General features: G+C 37.0%; 1 protein-coding gene across 12 annotated transcripts in view; it reads right to left on the bottom strand.

Moving 5' to 3' along the window:
• Positions 1 to 2,824: 2,824 nt before the first annotated feature.
• The window catches only part of LRRC4C (leucine rich repeat containing 4C), a 485,259-nt gene continuing 469,988 nt past the window's right edge, over positions 2,825 to 18,095 (bottom strand). For 11 of the 12 annotated variants that reach the window (XM_015630824.3, XM_015630822.3, XM_015630819.3 and 8 more), the window contains one exon: positions 2,825 to 5,336. In XM_015630824.3, the coding sequence (XP_015486310.1) occupies positions 3,378 to 5,294 (1,917 nt within the window). In that variant the 5' untranslated portion in view covers positions 5,295 to 5,336 and the 3' untranslated portion in view covers positions 2,825 to 3,377. Of the gene's footprint in view, positions 5,337 to 7,629; positions 10,055 to 18,095 lie in introns of those variants that run through there. The other variant, XM_015630826.3, reaches the window with a different exon arrangement.

Here is an 18,095-nt window from a genome sequence, read left to right on the forward strand (position 1 = left end):
AATTTTTAATGTGTTAGAATATTTTAGCAAAAAATACAATTATTCTATTACTTTTCATACATTTAGCCCTTTTTGAATGAAAATAAAATGTCCATCTTCTATGATGAATTGGATGGAACTCACTTGGTTTGCTTTTCACATGCTATTTCTGCATATGGCACAATTCGTAAGACTTGATGAAAATTCCAGAAAGAAAATGCTTTGCAGTTTCTATTTGTACAGGACAGCAGATAAACATCTTCAAACTCCATCAAATGAACTGAAGAATGATTCATCATTTCTCATGAGCCCAATAGAAAGCGATAGATCATAATCAAGAGCACAATTTCTTTTTTTTGCACAATTGTTTTACATCACACACAATGTGGTCACCTGCAAGAGAAATTTCATTAGAACTTTCTGTCAGTTATGGTCTGTCATACAGGAGATACAGGCTTCCTTCTCAACACTGTTGTCTCTGGAGCAGTAACAGGAGGCGTAGGCATGTGATTTGTACACCAAAACAAGAGAGCACAGCACTCCTTTCATTTTTATTGCAGAGCCCAGTTCATAATTCAAATTATGATCTTCTCTAACTCTGGTATTTAATTCACCTGTAAAAAAGCTGAGTGTTTTGTGGAAGTAAGAAGGAATCAGAAGTGATATCTGTGGTTCCAAGAAGGATATGGAACATGATGGGAAAATCATAACTAATATGATTGACATGTAACACATACATACTTACCCAACCAAACACACCCAAATGCTTTTCCGTTATGTTTATTATGAGCAAGCAGGAGTATCTGGTTTTTTGATTGGCCAATAAAACCGCATTAACACTCAATAAGAATTAATATATTGTTTAAAATAGTCACTGAGAGTATTTTGTATTACTGCAAAAAGGATCAAAGATTGGCACTGATGCAGTGTTGCACTTGACAGTAACTATTCCTGTTTTCTTATAGGCCTCATTCTAACCTACTTTAGGGGTTAGTAAAGTACTACATGTTTATAAAACCATGTTGACCATAACTGCTTTCACAAATATTGGTTAGAGTAGTCATAATTTGTTAACATAAACCCATTAATTACAGATTTGAATAGTCCAGATTTAGGTTTCCTAAATGGATTTTTTTTTTCAATTTTCAGATTAGCATTGGCCACAGACAGCCTATTACTAGCCAGATGGGCAAAGAACACATAGGAATGTGTAACTGTAGTAGTTTTGTACAGAATCTATCACAATGCTTAAAAGAAATCACCAATGCAATACGCAACCTCACTTTAAAGAAACAGGCAAACCTAGGAATCACAGCTGCAGTGTTTTACATTCAGGTTCATCTTTGCCCTCTATTAAAATTCCCTTTGAGTAGATGTTATTTTTCATGTAGCACATCAAAGGACAATGCCTTGCCAAATGTTTCTTAGAGATTGTTATAGAACTTTGGGTTTCATTCGGTATTATACTTATCAGACTCCTTGCAGGGTGTGATTCATTGTCACCTATCTCCACTGTGTCCTCTCTAAATCAGGCCTTCGTACCACAACATTCACTTGCAACCTTGAGAACTGTGCATCCAACAGGAGATGTTTACCTCCTCAACCTATCAGAATTCCATCTTAAACTTACAGAAGTATATTTTTCAGTGGGGTCTTCATCCTGCATGCTGTTCTGTACTAGAAAGATCCAAACAGATTTTGCTAACAATATTATTTACCTGGAACAAGACCCCAGAAACCCTCAGTAAAGGTGGTTAAGAAAGAAAACAGGTGAAAAAATGTTCAGAAATTATATATAAGATTCCTTTTTTCCCTTAATTTAAATCATTTTAAAATGCTTCTGTTCAGCTGCCAATGCATAAAGAAGTTTAATTTGGCAGAACTTCTGCTTGGAAGAACACAATGTCCTGGAGTGGGTTTTCTTATGGAAAGCTTTTCTTTTAGCTTTCAGTGTGCACGATATACACCAGTCCTATACCAATAAGCTAAATCCAGAGAATGTATGTAAACAGAAAGGCAAAGGGTGTGCATTTCCCATTGGTAAATGAGTCTGAGTTTAAATTAATGGAATCTGGGATTCTAATTGTCATGCAAATTACAGTAACTTATAATATCCTCTGATTTTTCTGACTTTGTTCTTTCTATAAACCCAAATCCTCAGATTTCTTCCTGTGATTTATTTTAGAACAGCATTTTGATTTGATTTTGCACATAGGGATACAGCTCTTATTACAGGTATTATTATGGCTAAGCTTCTTTCATATTTGTGCCTAGAAGTCCCAGAACAACTGAAATGGAAACCACTAGCTTCGATATAAAGATGAATTTTCTTATTGCCAGTTATAAATAATAAAAAAGGAAAAAAAAAAAAGTTTTCAGTTTTGTCTAATAAATTCAGTGACAACTGAAGCTCCTTGCAAAACTTTTCTGGCATTCTGAAAAGCATCTTGTGATATAATAAAGATAATTGGAAACACCATTAGAAGGAATGATCTCAATCTTGCATTAGAAATCAAACACCCTTGTTTGTCAGTATGTTGTTTTCATCAACTAAAATGAAAACTTTGATATCCTTCAGTAATGATACAAAATGCTTTAATTATTCTCTTTAAAGTGATTGTTTTGGACCATCAGAGCAGATTATCATAAGAATTTTTAACAAACTTTTGATGTTTAAAGTCACACTAAGAATGAGCTATATCCAAGTACAGAAAAAAACCAATATTTTATTTATAATCTTAGTTTAGTGTTTGAACTACAAATTCTGGTTCTAGAATTGCTTAAAAGATCATGGGTTTTATAGGCTTTCACAAGTAAATTAATTTTTGGTTGTTTTTTTTTTTTAACTTTTTTTTCCATTTTTTTCACAGAATGGTGCTTTTGGTAAATACAGAGCAAATCATTACATGGAGAAAAAAAAGGTTTACTTGTTTTTCTCACTTGCAAAGTTACTGTTATTACTCCATTCTCTGTTGAATAATTTGAAAAAGGGCATGAGAAAACAAAAGAAAAAAGAGAAAGTGACAAAATAGACCGAATCTCACCACTAGAATTCACCATAAAAATTCCCAAAGTGTAACAGAATTCTTACAAAATTTCCTAGATCAGTTCTTTTAGGGAATCAAGATCTCCTATGAAAAATATGGCAAATGGGAGTTGGGGTAGGTTGGGCAGGAAAACGGGAACGAGGAGGGTAAATAACTGCAGCAAAAACAGGTTCTGAGGAATACACATAATTTTGTCTGCTTTAGATCACAATAGAATTTTTAATAAATAAATTTCTTTTTCTTTGTAAAGACACTTTTGAAACAGTAGATTTAGCCCAGTCATTTGTGTCATTTGTTTTATAAACCATCTTTTGTTGTCCCCCCACCCCACCCCTTAATGTCATAAATGTTTTAGATTTGAGTCTCTTGAACATTGTCTTTCGAGTTCATTCGGATCAATAACGGTTCATGCACTGAACTGTGTATTGAATTTATTGTGTTAACTGTTGTTGTGTGGTTGAAAGGAGATTTATAAGAGTTATAGTGATTTAAGTGCTCATGCTCTATTGCTGGCATGGGCAAATGACTCTCTATGGGTGTGTCACCTGTAAGCTCATCATCCACATTAATGATCTCTACAGTCCGTGTTGGAGCATGATGGTTCTGCCGGTGATGCTGTTTCCTCATTTTGTAGAAAATTACCAGCATCACAGCAGCCATAAGAGTGATAGCCACAAAACAACCAATTATGATTTTGGTAGTCTTCATAACCTCATCTATTCCTGGGATCCCGTTGTTTGTGTCCGTCACAGGAATGGTGAATGTTTTTTCTGTTGATCTTGTGCTCTGTGGAGTGAGTGAGGTTGTCATGTTAATGGTTTCCCAGTTGGTAACTGGCGTGGGCCCAACCTGCTCTGTGGTCTGTGCCTCATCCTGAGAAGGTTCCACAGTCTCTACCGTGACGGTTGAAAAGTACGTGTAACCAGGGTTATCCAGGGCGGTGACATTTAGCGTGGCAGAAGCCGTGGTATTCCCAACAGAGTTACTCACCATGCATGTGTACAAACCCGTGTCTTGCACAGTTACCTTTGTAAAATTTAATGTGCCATCGCTGAGCACAGCAATCCGAACTCTGTATGCCCCATGCGTCATTACAGATCCATTTGGAGTAATCCAAGATACGGAGGTCAGGGAGGTCGATGCCCGGCATTTCATCTCTGCAGCCATGCCTTCTGTGACGTTGAGGTCTGCTGGTGGCTCCACTATGACTGGAGCATAACATGTGAAGTAATTCAGGTCCAGCTCACCAATGTACCTTCCTTTTAAACTGGGAGGCGTGTGGCAACGTGCACAGCATGCAGTATTCGAGGGTGCCTTGTCTTTAATCCACCAGCTGAGCCAAAGGATATCACAGTTGCAGTTCCAAGGATTGTGATGCAAGTGGATCCTTTCTAGGCGGAGTGGTGTGAACAGGTCATGAGGCAGAAGTGTTAGATTGTTGTGTGCCAGGTTGATCTCTACAAGTGACTGAAGGTTATCAAAAGCATTCCTTTCTATCACTTGAATCTGGGACTGTATCATCCACAATTTCTGAAGATGCATTAACCCTTGGAAAGAACCTGGCCGGATGGCAGTCAGGTGATTCCCAGAAAGATCTAACTCATCCAGTTTTACAAGCGGAGTAAGGTTAGGAATCTCTCGAAGATTGCACATGGCAAGGTTCAAATACCTCAAGTTGGACAGACCTTCAAAGGCACCTTCTGAGATGTACGAAAGCCTTTTCAACTCCCCCAGATCCAACCTCCGGAGAGAAGGGATTCTGTTAAAAGCATAAGAAGGGATGCTCTCAATGGGGTTGTTTCTCAACCACAGTTCCTTCAGTTTTGACAGGTATACAAAAGCCCCATTTGGGATAGTGGTCAGACGATTGTCAAAGAGTTCCAAAGTGTTGAGATTGGCCAGACCATTGAAAGCCCCTATTTCAATTGTTCTGATGTGATTCCTGCTGAGCTGCAGGATTTCTAGGTGCCTCAGATGCTTGAAGCTATTAACTTTAATGATTTGGATCTGGTTCTCATGGAGATTGAGTAGCCGGGTGTTGGTGGAGATGCCGTCTGGCACGTCTCTAAGGTTTTTCCGTACACAGATCACTTTACTGAACTGGTTGCTGCAGGAGCAGACAGAAGGGCAAGTTTGAGCCCTCACTAAACCAGCCACCACAAGAAGCTGAAGAGCCAACAGCACTACAAGCAGGGGGTCAAATAGGGCCCTGTTAAACCTAGGACCTATCATTATCTGCTGTGGATGTAAGGTCATCTTGTTCAACATTCATAATTTATTTGGTGTTGGTCCTTCTGGAGTTTGAATCGTCTGAAAGAAAGGAAGAAAGGAGAAGGAGAACATTAATCTCAAATAATTGTGTTCTCTCAACAAAGGCTTCCTCAAGTCCTTTCAGTCACCTCTACCAATTTCTTGAAATTCGATAGTGAGAACAGGTAAAGAATTGCTAATACTATTTTTCTGTACAGATATGTACGTCAGCTGCAGCTGGCAGTGAGATAAGAAATAGCCATACATTAGCTCTCCTGCACATTCCAATGTACAATGCATGTAGGTGGATGGCAGATAAGAAGTTCAACCACGGTGAATACCTGAAAGATATGTAACTCAGGGGAGAGTTGAAAGAAAGGACAAGCATCTCAAAAGGCAAAAGTTAGCAACATAGGAACATAGTAATATTGGAATCTACTAAGATAGGAATTATCAGAGTATTCAAGGTGCTAACCTTTTTTACACATTGTAAGATAAGACAACAGATAATATGAAAAGCAAGTGAGACTTCTGTGGTATGGATAAAAATCTTTGTCTATACAAACATGATTCCTGAATCAGACTTTAACCAGAAGTAATTCTCTAAAACTGTCATGCAGATAACAGGGCAACATCTTGCCTATAAGAATAAAAAAAAAAAAAAAAAAAGAAAAAAAGAAAAAATTAAAATAAAGAAGCATGCTCCATCCAATTTAATGATATGTCCTCTTCAATTCTTTTATTTGGCACCCAAAGCAAAGAAAAACTCATCCACAAATGTATACTGAACACAGAAATGAGAATAGCCATTTATTTAAATGCTGAAAAATATCCCTGTAGCTGCAGGGCTGGCAGTTTCATTGGCACCTTGAAAAAACTCGCAAAAAATTCTTACTGCAAAGGGAAAAAAGACCTTTACACTACAAATGATCATTACTATTTTAAGAACTTCAGTACTGATTCATGTGTGGCAGTTTTTACAGTCCCCAGCATTCAATTCATTTTCAATCTGCTGCTCAGTTCAAGATTCCTCTGTAGCCGAGATTAATGAAATTTCTATAAATCAGCCAAAAGTGAAGTCTTAGAAATTACAGCAAGCTTAAAGCATATTTATAACCTAGAGCACCCAGATGGATAGTACATATATACTCAGTAAAACAAAATACCATAAGGCAACAGTTTTCCACTCCAGGCTCCAAATTGATTCATTTTATGTAAAAAATGGAGACCTTTCTTAAAAAAAGACAAAATCTCAAAAAACCTCAAAAAACCCAACAAACCAACCAAAAAACCAACCAACAAAAAAAAGAAAAAAGAAAAAAGAAAAAAGAACCCAAACCAGGAAAATATATCAACTTTCATCTCACAACAATTCATTTAATGAAAGACCTTTTTTTTCTCTAATTATATATTCAGACAATGTGTTTTTGAGAATTCATTTCTGCATTTTTAAAAAACCTGTTATAAGGGTTTAGAGCCAGAAAGTGTTCTCATCTCATTTTTAATAATTTACTGCAGAGAAAGCCAATATAATGGCTAAAAAACTGTGAAGGGAACTAGAAAGTCTGGGCTGTATCTGTATGTTTGATCTCCCTGTATGTGCTATTTATAAAACATCATTCTTGTTATGAAAGATTCATGAAACTAATGTGTTTTGCAACCTTGAGCAAGTCACTCAACTTTTCTCTCTGCAGCTTACAGTTCTGTCCCATGGCTCTGGAGAACCCTGTGGCTGTAGTGTTAGATGTTACTGCTCCCACCCCTCCATCCCTTCCCTCTGCCAACAACTGTACTGAGCATCAGCTTCATGGGTTTAGGACAAGGTACTAGACTAGATGAGGGTTGGCTGCTCAACACACCTTCCTTTTCACTGCAGGCTCACAAGGTCACTTATCTCTTCAGAGGTATTGAACAGCACGTATGGAGAAACACTCTAATCACTAAAATTCAAGTTCTCTTGCAAAAGTCCAAGTGTAGCAACAGTATCTTCAAAAAGCAGGTGAAAAGGCCATAGTTCCCATCTTTCTTACATATTTTTGAAGAGAAGTCTGCAGTTGTGGTCAAACGAATACTATTAGAGCCTAATATCAAGTTCCTTAATCAAGATCTGTGACCCATGAATTTTGCTGCTGAATAGTAATTAACCATAGTTTGTGATAGTTAATGTGATTGTATTAGCATTTTTGTCACTTCTTTTTTATTATTTTTATTTTTTTTTTTGTTCAGTAATTTGTTTTTCCTTTCTCATTTTCAAAATTCTTCTAAAACTTTTACCCTGAGGACTTGGACTGAATATTGAATTCCATTAACAAGTAATAAAACAGACAGAAACACAACAAACCAATTATTTTACCATTACACTGGTGCAATGTTTCCATCTTCACTGAAACTGGGATGAGAACTCAGCCTGCTGTGCCTGCATTCAGAGCTGCCAGTTACCCTTCTGTACAAGTGAGGTGAGGCACAGGCAGCACGTGGGGCTTGCAGAGGTACAGGAATCTTCTCAGACCAATTCTCTACCAAAGGCCAGCTTTGTAGGATGTCATACAGCTTCTCTACCTTTCTTTTTGTGTCTGTCTGCTCTCAGTCCTGCATCCTGGGTTCCCTCAAGGACCATGGAAACTACTGCATTTGTAGAACAAAAAAGTACAGAGAAATAAGAAAGGCCATGGGAGAACAAGCACCCTCAACATCAGACTATGTATGCACCAAGCTCCTTCAGCTGCTCTCTCCTAGCCTCCATAAAGCTGATGATCCCAAGCCATGCTGCAAGCACTCCAAGGCACTTTCCTCCTGTTCCAATTACTTGAACCTGATGGTATCTCCCAACATTTCCTTTACCTAAATCTTCATCCAGCAAATCTTCCCTTTTCATCACTACACACGTGCTCCATGGGGGAAAAGAAAATCATTTTATCTGAATACAGTACATCATTACAACAAATAAATTATCCAGTTATGAGACTGATCAGTAAATGTTGTCTAACCCAAACCCAAATATTTCCATGTCTCAGTTGCAAAAAGATTTTTGAAATCAATGCTTTTATCTAAATTCCCTATATCCTTCCTATTTTTGGTTATTGACTGAAACAATGAATCATTCACATAGAACAGCTTTTTCCTTGTACTGAAGGCCAAAATTGCCTGTGGCTTTTACATTTACTGTTCTCCCAAGTCCTGTGCTAGGGATGTCTCAATCAAACATATGCCTTAGTAAAATGATCTATCAAAGACCTCCAGGGAAATCTGACACCCTCAGCTTTCTGTAAAATTCAAATCTGTGCATACTTCAAATACAAGTTTGGCTACTGACTGATTGATAGCTTCTCTGAGTCTAGAATTTTGAAGACAGGATCCCCATTTTGTGATATGTAAATACAAAGTTCTAGATATGTTTTCACATGTATTGATATGTTTGATCTTTCAGTGTTTAATCCATATCCTGTTTAATATATAAGTACAGAATATCTATATTTCTATCCCTCTGCAACATTTTCCAGGGGACGGTGAGACCAAATCTTAGTTTTTGCACCCACCATATGATTTAAATTTGGATTTATTTATATTACTTGATTTTTCCCCCTCTTCATTGGCAATACAAGAAGCAAAATGCAGTTTTTAGGACAAGACAACACTAAGTGGACTTGGTGGTGCTGAAGTACAGGGGAGCTGATGATCCAAAAAAGGTGACCATGACCAGCAGAAAATAGACTAGGCAATACCTTGCTAGTCCTCACTTCCAGCTAATGAGGTTTGCATGAGGCTGTCATAGGGCAGTAAGATTCCTAGTGGCAGGAAGAATGTAGTAAAAAGATAATTTCTTTTATGCTGGTGGTTTTCCAGAGCTCAGAACTTAAATATTCAGGAGGCCTTGCTGAAGGTATTTCATATCAGAGTAATTTTAAATCATAAATATCTTGGAAATACCCTGGAAAAAACAATTAGCCAGCACAAAATCACAGTGGAAAATTAATTTTAAGCCTTGAAGGGTGTTATGGAAATATTTTAATGGACTTTACATAAAGATCCATCTGGAGCTCTGTACTAGAGTAATTTGCTATTCAATAGCTATTTATGCTAGAGACACAGGAAAGTTTAGGTTGACAAACCCACACATGGAACACAGACCATCAACCAGCTTCTTTAGTCTATGGTGACGCCTCTTTATCATCTAAGTAATTTTTTTTTTCATTTTTCTAGTACCAAAATAGCAACTCTATGGTCAATTCAATACCACGAGTGCCCTCTGCTGTATAGACTAAAAAATTTAGTTTAAAATGTTAAGAATTTCCTTACAGCACAGTTGGTTCCCCAGACACAGTACAATTATCAAATGTGTTTCCAAACATGGCCTTAAGTCTGTCTGTGGCACTGCTCTAATTACTACAGCATATATAATCTTTTTTTTTTAGCACAGTAATGTATATTCCCTTTATGGCCATGGAGACATTCCCAGACATTCATGGAGAGTTGTTTGTTTGGTTTTCTATTTGCACAGAAATAGAAAATCTTTTCTTTTTTTGAAATTGACATTTTATATGCACATTCTCCTCTCTATATCTATCTGAGTCTTTGTTACTCCTTGTTACTCTCGATGTACTACACATTTTCCTCTGAGATAAAAGCAGTGCCCTCTTAAGATCCACTGCAGAAGAGGAAGCAAGGAATGACAGAGCTAATCCAGCTCTGTAGCCAAGCACAGTGTGGCTTTCCTTAGGGACAGCTTGAAGGATGCCGTAATTACCCTATTGAAACATAACTTTGCCAAATGTGTATGCAGGGATGCTTTCCTTATGGGCACTGTAATAGTACAATATCTCTTTTTTTTTTTTTTTTTCCCTATGGTAATTGGGTCTTGAGCCTGACGTGCTTTGTTCTCCCTTTGCTGTACTACCAGGAGAAAGTGACTATGCTCCCTCTGATGGCTGAAAGATTTTCCTGTAATGGGGGACTTTGATAATAAAAGAGAACTTCCACACCATTTCCAAAGATCTGCCTAATGAGGTATGGCAGGTGGCAAAGATATTTCCCCAAGCTCCAGTGACCCTTAGCTGGATCACTGGCAGTTTAGTTGCTGTTGGCAACTCATACTTTGCTTTCTGTCTTGTCTGTGGGTCTCTGAATAACTGTCTCAGCAGCAGAGCTGTGCAGTACAAAGGCCATGGCTTTATCAAAATATACGGTTTAAGATACAGTATTATCTAGCACACTTTGGTTCATGATGTACAGCTGCCATGAAAAAAATTTAGATGTGATGTTATATGTACTGCATTGAAAATATAGACAGAAACTATCAAGCACCAGGTGATTAAACTATCATAGTAAAATTACATCATCACAAATACATCACAGTTAAGCCTCAGCTGAATAATTGTTAAACCAGAAAAACTTTCCCTCAGCTGTGTCCCAGAAAATTTCAGGATGAGAAATTTTTTTCTAGTTGACGAATATATGAATGCATTCAGAAAATACATCTTTGTTTCACTGTATATAGCACAGTTATGTATGCTGTACCTCACACCCTTTTAAAGAGGTCTTCTGAGGGAAAAACCCTTTGCAATGATATCTGCATTTTTTCAGAAAACAAGCCTCTCTACAGCTGCAAGTCAAACAGCAGATTTCCAAACACGTGAAGAGGAGCTAGGTGCGTCAGGCAGCTAATTATGCTGGGAAGTCTCTTCCGGTAGCATCAGCACCAGAGAATTCAAAATAGTCTCTGTATGGAACAGAGCGTGGAGTATGGCAGTAAAAATAGGTCCAAATCCCAGGGTGACCTTATGCAGAAGTAACTCTTGACTGTCTTTTCAGGAACTCTGAATGCTCCAAGGGCCTGAGACTGATCCCCTTTTGGCAGCAGTGCCAGCAGAAGCAGCCAAGGGAATTTCAGCGTAGAGACACGCACACAATACGCTTGAGCTCCATGAAGCACTGAAACACATGAGGGTTAACCTTGGTCCCAGAGCAGAGACTGAACTGTGGGCAGGGAGTTCCACGGGGGTCAGAAATCCTGTGCCAACATCTGCTCTGCAAATGCTCCAGCAGCCTCACATGTGTGTCCCCATATGGCTGTGCAGGGTTGGGCCGATGGAACCACACTGCCAGGGATTCACTCACCATAACCTCCTGCCCACCTCACCTCCCCCCTTTCCTCTCAGGAAATACCTTTCCACCTGGCTAAACCCTCAAGGACTTGAGCTCTCAGTTCAAGAGCAGTGCAAACAGTTTGCATGCTGTTCCCTGCCCCTACACAGTACAGTGATACCATTCTCATTTTCCATGGGATGCTTTTGTCAGAGGAACGCACGCTATGCTTTTAACAGAGAACTACAATGCATCATCATGCAAAATGGATGAAACAATTTACAGTAGATCTCATATTTTCCTCTTCCTAATCTTATTTTTTATTTCTTCATGGATTGACTCCTGTCAGAGATGTTTGGCTTTTTTCAAACAGATTGGTTTACAATGAAACCCCACGTCTGTGACTATAGAACTGGGTAACTTTATCCACATTCTTAAAAATCAGCTTTCCCTTTTCACTGCTCTAGGACTTTAAAAGTCTCAACAACAGTTAAGGGAGCTATTGCAATAATGTCTAAAGACCTGTGAGGTTTCAAAGCCCAGCGGTTTTTATCTATTTGTTTTTTATTTTATTTTTATTTAAATACAGTGGAGGCCAAAGCGGGCTAGATAGACAGCCCTGCAATGCAAACTGATTACTCATGAGACCAGACAAATCAAAACACTCACAATGCAAATTATTCTTCTCTTTGCATGTTTCACTGTTTTGCTCTGGGACATAGTTCTGTGGCTCCTTGAAGCATTTAAGTGTAGGAGGCAGAGCGGATATTGCTGCACCGCAGATACTTCCCAGTTCTCTCCTGCAAGCCTTTTAGGGCTCGGCTGAATCACTAAGACACTGATCTGAAAGACCTAAATGTGATTGGACACATTCAATCCTCCTGAATCACCATTGATTTCAGGGGAGTTCAATCAAGGGTGAGTTTGACCCAGTCTGCCTTTTTCTTCTTGTCTTGCATTTTGTTATACAGAAAACAGCTTTATTTCACCCACCTCATTTTCCAGCATGATTTCATGTTTTCTCTCTCACTTCTTCCTAAGGTTTAAAATTTTCTCTTTAACATCAGGCAAAAGAAATGAACACGATACAAACACTTTAAAAATAAGAATTTGAGTGCCCATTGGTCCAAGAAAAAAATATTTGCATTTCAGCTAGAAATTAAGATATTTATTTAGAAATTAAGAATTTGAATCTCAGTCTGGTATTTCTCTTTATTTAAAAATATAATTTTAATCTTAAGCACCATTGGCAGTTTGTATCCCCAGTAAAACTTATTTCACAGGAAAATGATAGAAAGCATCAGATGATATGTAATGAATATTCTTTAGTACAAACTTAGATTTCTTAAGAGGAATTATATGACTTTGTCACTCCAGAGAGTCACTCCAAGGGTAATTGAGGACAAAACAATCCTAACTTCTCTCTTCAGACTCTTAACAGTGTTATGAATAGGAGCAATCCATGAACCATTCATGATGAACTAAAATTTTTTCATAAAAGCCACCACAATACAGCTTGGTTCTAGTGCACCCAGAAACATTCTAGAAATTCAATTGGAATTAACTTTTAAGTGGGTTAATTCTATTGCATTAAATCTTAGTGTGGACATTCTTATTTAGAATTTAATTTAAGCTAAATTGAATCAAGGCCACTGTAACTTCAATTAAGAGTGTCCATAAAAGGATGTAATGTAGTTTAGCTAGTCCCTTTTCAAAGTTAATTTGGGTTCATTTTCTCGAGACCCCATATAGACATTAGTAACTTTTGTTCTGTATTGACTTGGGCTTGATTCAAACCAATTACATAAAGGTAAAAAGGTTTTCTACCTCATCACTAATCCCCCTGGGTTACTGAAGTTCCATTTTGCTTCACTAATTCAGTTGATAAAGTACATTTTCTCTGTCATTTTGTTGTTTGTTTCATCTCATATCTCCTCCTGGACAGATATTTATGCAGGGGAAAATAGGCAACTGAACAACAGAAATTTTACAAGAGCCTGATAATAAAATTCTCTTAATTACAGAGTCTGTCACAGCACTTCATGTGCCAACTATGATATAAGGGGAAGTCATACAAGCACCTTCAAGATTTCCCTCTCTTATGGCAGAAATATCATAGTGAGAAATTATAAAACTGCACTATTTCTATAGCTATGCTTTCTTAATTATTTTTTCATTTTTTATCAAATTAAAATCACACATCCATGTTAGGAAGGCATCTGAGAACCACAACAAAATTATCATAAAACCAACCCTTAATAAAAAAATTATGTGCTGTTCTAAAGCACTGGTCCAAAACAGCACAAGTTTTAGTCCTGTCGTACAGGGGTAATTTTTTTAAATACTATAGTATTTTTGTTTGTTTGTTTGTTTTAGCAGTGATTTAACAACATCTATTTAAACATAGTACAGTGATACTTTATTTCAAACAAACTAGTTTTGGTCTGGTATATTATAAATTTTTATACATGGAAACATTAAATTGTAAATTAATATCCTTTTCAAAAATGTACTAGAACATTTCATATTGATACATACACTGAACTTTGAGTATATATAATATTAAAGTTTGTCTCATTTCAAAAATGGAAAGGCAAAAATGTGCAAGGCTCATGGAATCCAAGGTAATACCCCTGATTACTCCAGAATTTTCTCACTACCCACAAATGATGAAAACAAATGTGGGAAATGTCAGATCAGAACAACCTAAGAATGCATATACAAATGTAGCCAGTATGATGAAGAGAAACAAACAAACAAACAAACAAACAAACAAAACAATTGCACTTAAGAAAGTTTCATCCTCACCTTAGAAAACTGGAATCTTTTTTTTAAAGTCCAAAACTTAATTTCCTAAATAACAATATTTTCACTTGTCTACCTAATGCTGAATATTATTGTCACCCATACACATCATCCTCTGAGCCTTGCTGAGCTCTTGACCTCAGCAGGTAACACAGACAATAAGACAACAATAAGATTTTAGTTTCAAGAACATGTAATGCAGTAGCAGTTTTTTATATTTCTCTACAGTTTGGCAACAGAGATACTCTGGTAAAATCCAAAGTAATTTTAAAAGATTTGAATATTGTTTTGATATTAGCAAATCAGAGAATTGTCCATTTCAGTGGCATGAAAAGATAGAGTTTGTACCATAACAACTGCAGTTTTTCCAAATGCACTTTGTGTTATGTAAAACAGAGGAGACCAAGGTATGAAAGGAAATCACATTAAAGCAGCCATGGAAAACCTGCATCAATACTTTTTGGAGTATGATTTAAAATAGATATCTGCCTAAATACTTCTATGCCTTGATGATGTGTCAAGAATGGTGTTTTCCTGCTTTCCTTTTTTAAGTGCTGAATTATTTGATGTTGAGTTGGAGAAGTGCTTGGTAGGTATTTCATAACCTTGATAACTATAGACTATATTGTTAGTATGTATTATTTTAAAATACCTTCTGGGAAAAACATACCCAGCTAACAACACTCTAAAGCACCAGAGTCCATTTTGCATCATTGCATTTGTAGTGGCTAAGTGAGTCCAAATTACTCCCTCATTCTGTTAATAAACAAAGCAGCAAAGAGAAAAAGAGACATGAGTTAAAAAGTTAAGGCTGCAAATAGCCTCGAGTCTGGCAAATGATGGTTAAACTTCTTGTCCTTGTAACTATGGAAACCCCTTAAGGTAAGAGTGGAACACAGGCACTTTGTGGTCTGCAATTTACAAGCTGTTTATTTAATTATGAAGGAATATGAAACTGTTAGGGGCAATGCAATTATCCTACTGTGATAGTGTTTTGAGAGAAAAAATAGGTACAGAAAAATATAAGAAGTTAATTTTTTGGAAAATTACTTGTTTTAGGACTTCTATGAAACTGCAGCACATTGTTTTTTACTGAAATCTGTGATTTTTTTTTTCCCCCAAAGAGAGTGAGGAGCCAAAATTAGTAATACGACATTTTGCCATAATATCCCTCAGTAGATTCATAGTAATTATGTCCATTCTATGCTTCATGAACAAAACCAATGTCAGGGTGCATTTCAATTAAACCCTAGGTGTTACCAAAGTGCAGTACAGCCAGAATAGCAAGCACATTATTACCAGATCTATCACTGCTGGGCAATGAACAGGTCACAGGTGCTCTTGCACACAGCATTTGTACACCTTTAAATATTGCAAGTGGGAAAATGTTTCAATTCAATTTAAGAGGCAGCTAGTGAAATAAAATTAAGAGTGAAACTATGTGGTGACTCAGGGGGACTATAACAACTACTTACAAGTATTTTCCTGGATCTGAACAATAAACTTTGACCTGAGAGTTCTGTTATTCAGAATTGCATGGATGTACTGACTGTAGGACCCTTTGCACGCAATGTTAGTTTTCGGTGTATATCCATCATTCATTGGATTGCCATAATTAGATGTCAAACATAAACACACTCTCACAAAGGCCTCTGGAAAAAGGACAGGTAAAATTCTCCTTTACAGCTGAAGAAACTGAGGTGACAATGAATTAAATCAGTTGCCAAAATTTAGCCTGTGTGTATATAAGACACTTTGCAAACATGAGCTTCACACCCCACGCTGGCCAGATGCAGTACATGTATTATCAAGTATCTGCTGCAAGTTGTTGATGCTACAGATGGCAAATCTGAAGAAATACTTTTGGTGTTTAAAACTGCAATTTATAATGCTATTCCTACTTGAAACTCATTGGACGTCTCAGAGAGCAAAGCACAGAAATCAGTTTGGATCACTTGAGACGCAGTCAAATCCTTCTAACAATGATAATGATAAAATTACTACAGTGATAAAAGCTGAAGGAAAATCCTTCCATGTGAAATGTGACATTCATTATAATTTGGGGCCATCCAACTAAGGAGACGTAAAGCCCTTGAAAAAGAACAGCAATCCACCTTCAAGGAACTGGCCTCAGTAGCTGAAGAAGGAAAAGGAAGACCAACTGGATTTTATTCCATTCAGCACCACTCTCCATGCCCAGCCATCCAGCCAGGTTTTTACCCAGTGAAGTGTTCACACCACGAGAAGCTAGTTTCCCCATGAAAATTCTGCAGAAGAAAGTGCCAAAGATAAATTCCAGGAGGACAACATCCAAAGCTCTTCCCACATCCACTAGGCAGGTCACCTTGTCACAGAAGGAGATCAGGTTAGTGAAGCAAGACCTGCCTTTCCTAAACCCATCCTGGCTGCCCAGATCCCCTGGGTGTCCTGTACATGCTGTGCGATGGCACTCAAGGTAATCTGCTCTGTGACCTTCCCTGACTGATACAAACTTTACAAACCTCATTTTTATTAGCTATATTCTGTCAAGTGTCAATTCTTCTCTAACAAACATGTTTCTCACCTGGTAAAGGACTGATGTTGTTTCATGTATTACAGAACTTTTGAAAGATAATGTTTCAGAAACACTTTCACTCTAAAGTGACTAATTACTAAAGTTTTAATTTCTAGATTCCAATAATTAGTTCCTTAATCTCAAATATCTTTGTATAAAACATAATCATAGGGTCATGCATGCATATATAAGACGACATTTGGATTTTATCTTAACAGGGAATAAATATTCTTCCCCTTTAGCTAGCTTAGTTTAGTCAGACATTGGAAGCAAGAATAAAGAGACAGAACTAGGTCCAGTTTTATAACAGTGTCAACCACTTTAAATGGCAAAATTAAATAAATATGTATTTTTATCTTAAGCAGTTTTAATTTTATGCCAATGTTAAATTAATTATGGAGTAATTTAATATTGGAACATTCTGTTTCTATATGTGCTGAAGTATGACACTAGCAAAATCCCATATCACCCATCCCAAAATATGTTTTCTTGAGGTATCCAAGACATAGTGCATATCTTTTCAGAATATATCATCTGATTCAAGAATTGATAATATAGATCTGCCTAGCAAGTTATGATTAACAAAGAGAGCTTTGAAAGCAGCTGGGTGAAAATCCAAGGCTTTAAAGGAATTTGTGAGAAAATATGGCAAATTATATGAGTTATTCTCTGTGTCCAGACCACCTATAAATCCAAGAATCATAAATTATAAAGATAGAATAGATGTTATCTCTCTGGAACTTTATACTATAGTAATTTTTATAGAGAAAAATAATAGATGACTTTTCACATAGACATGGTTTTAAAATTGATGCATACAAATTTATTTAATGGAATATCTTCTCTACGTAGGCTCTTTATACCCTGCTTCTCAAAGTCACTGGCCAAATTCAAAGTATTCCACCAATGTGAAATTCATACCAGATTCAGGAAAGCTAGCTTATAATACTTTAGCAGATGATAATTTTCACCATGGTTCTGTATATCTGCTTCAAGCTACCTACAGGCTCTAATGGCCAGTATCAGCAGCGCTGCCTGCTTGTTCAGCTCTTCAGACTCTTAAATGCTGATACAGTATTCTGTGTTCATCAGCTCACAACACACTTGCATTTTTAACTAGTTCCATGAGAGGAAAATCATAGGTAAAATTTTACTCCTACCAAAGGGAGTTTTGCATTTGGTTTCAGTGGAGTCAGGACTCCATGCCGTATATCAATAAGAATTTGCTATATAGTGCCAATTGCAGATTATTGCTGATGTAAGCACTAGGGCTTTGATGACATTCTTTTAGGATAGTTTTCAGGGAGATGGAAACATAATTTTCATTTAATTAAAACTGTCACAGAGCATAAAAGGAAAAAATAGTAACTGAGACAGCT

Source organism: Parus major, chromosome 5 (assembly GCF_001522545.3).
Source record: "Parus major isolate Abel chromosome 5, Parus_major1.1, whole genome shotgun sequence".
Classification (NCBI taxonomy): Eukaryota; Metazoa; Chordata; class Aves; order Passeriformes; family Paridae; genus Parus; species Parus major.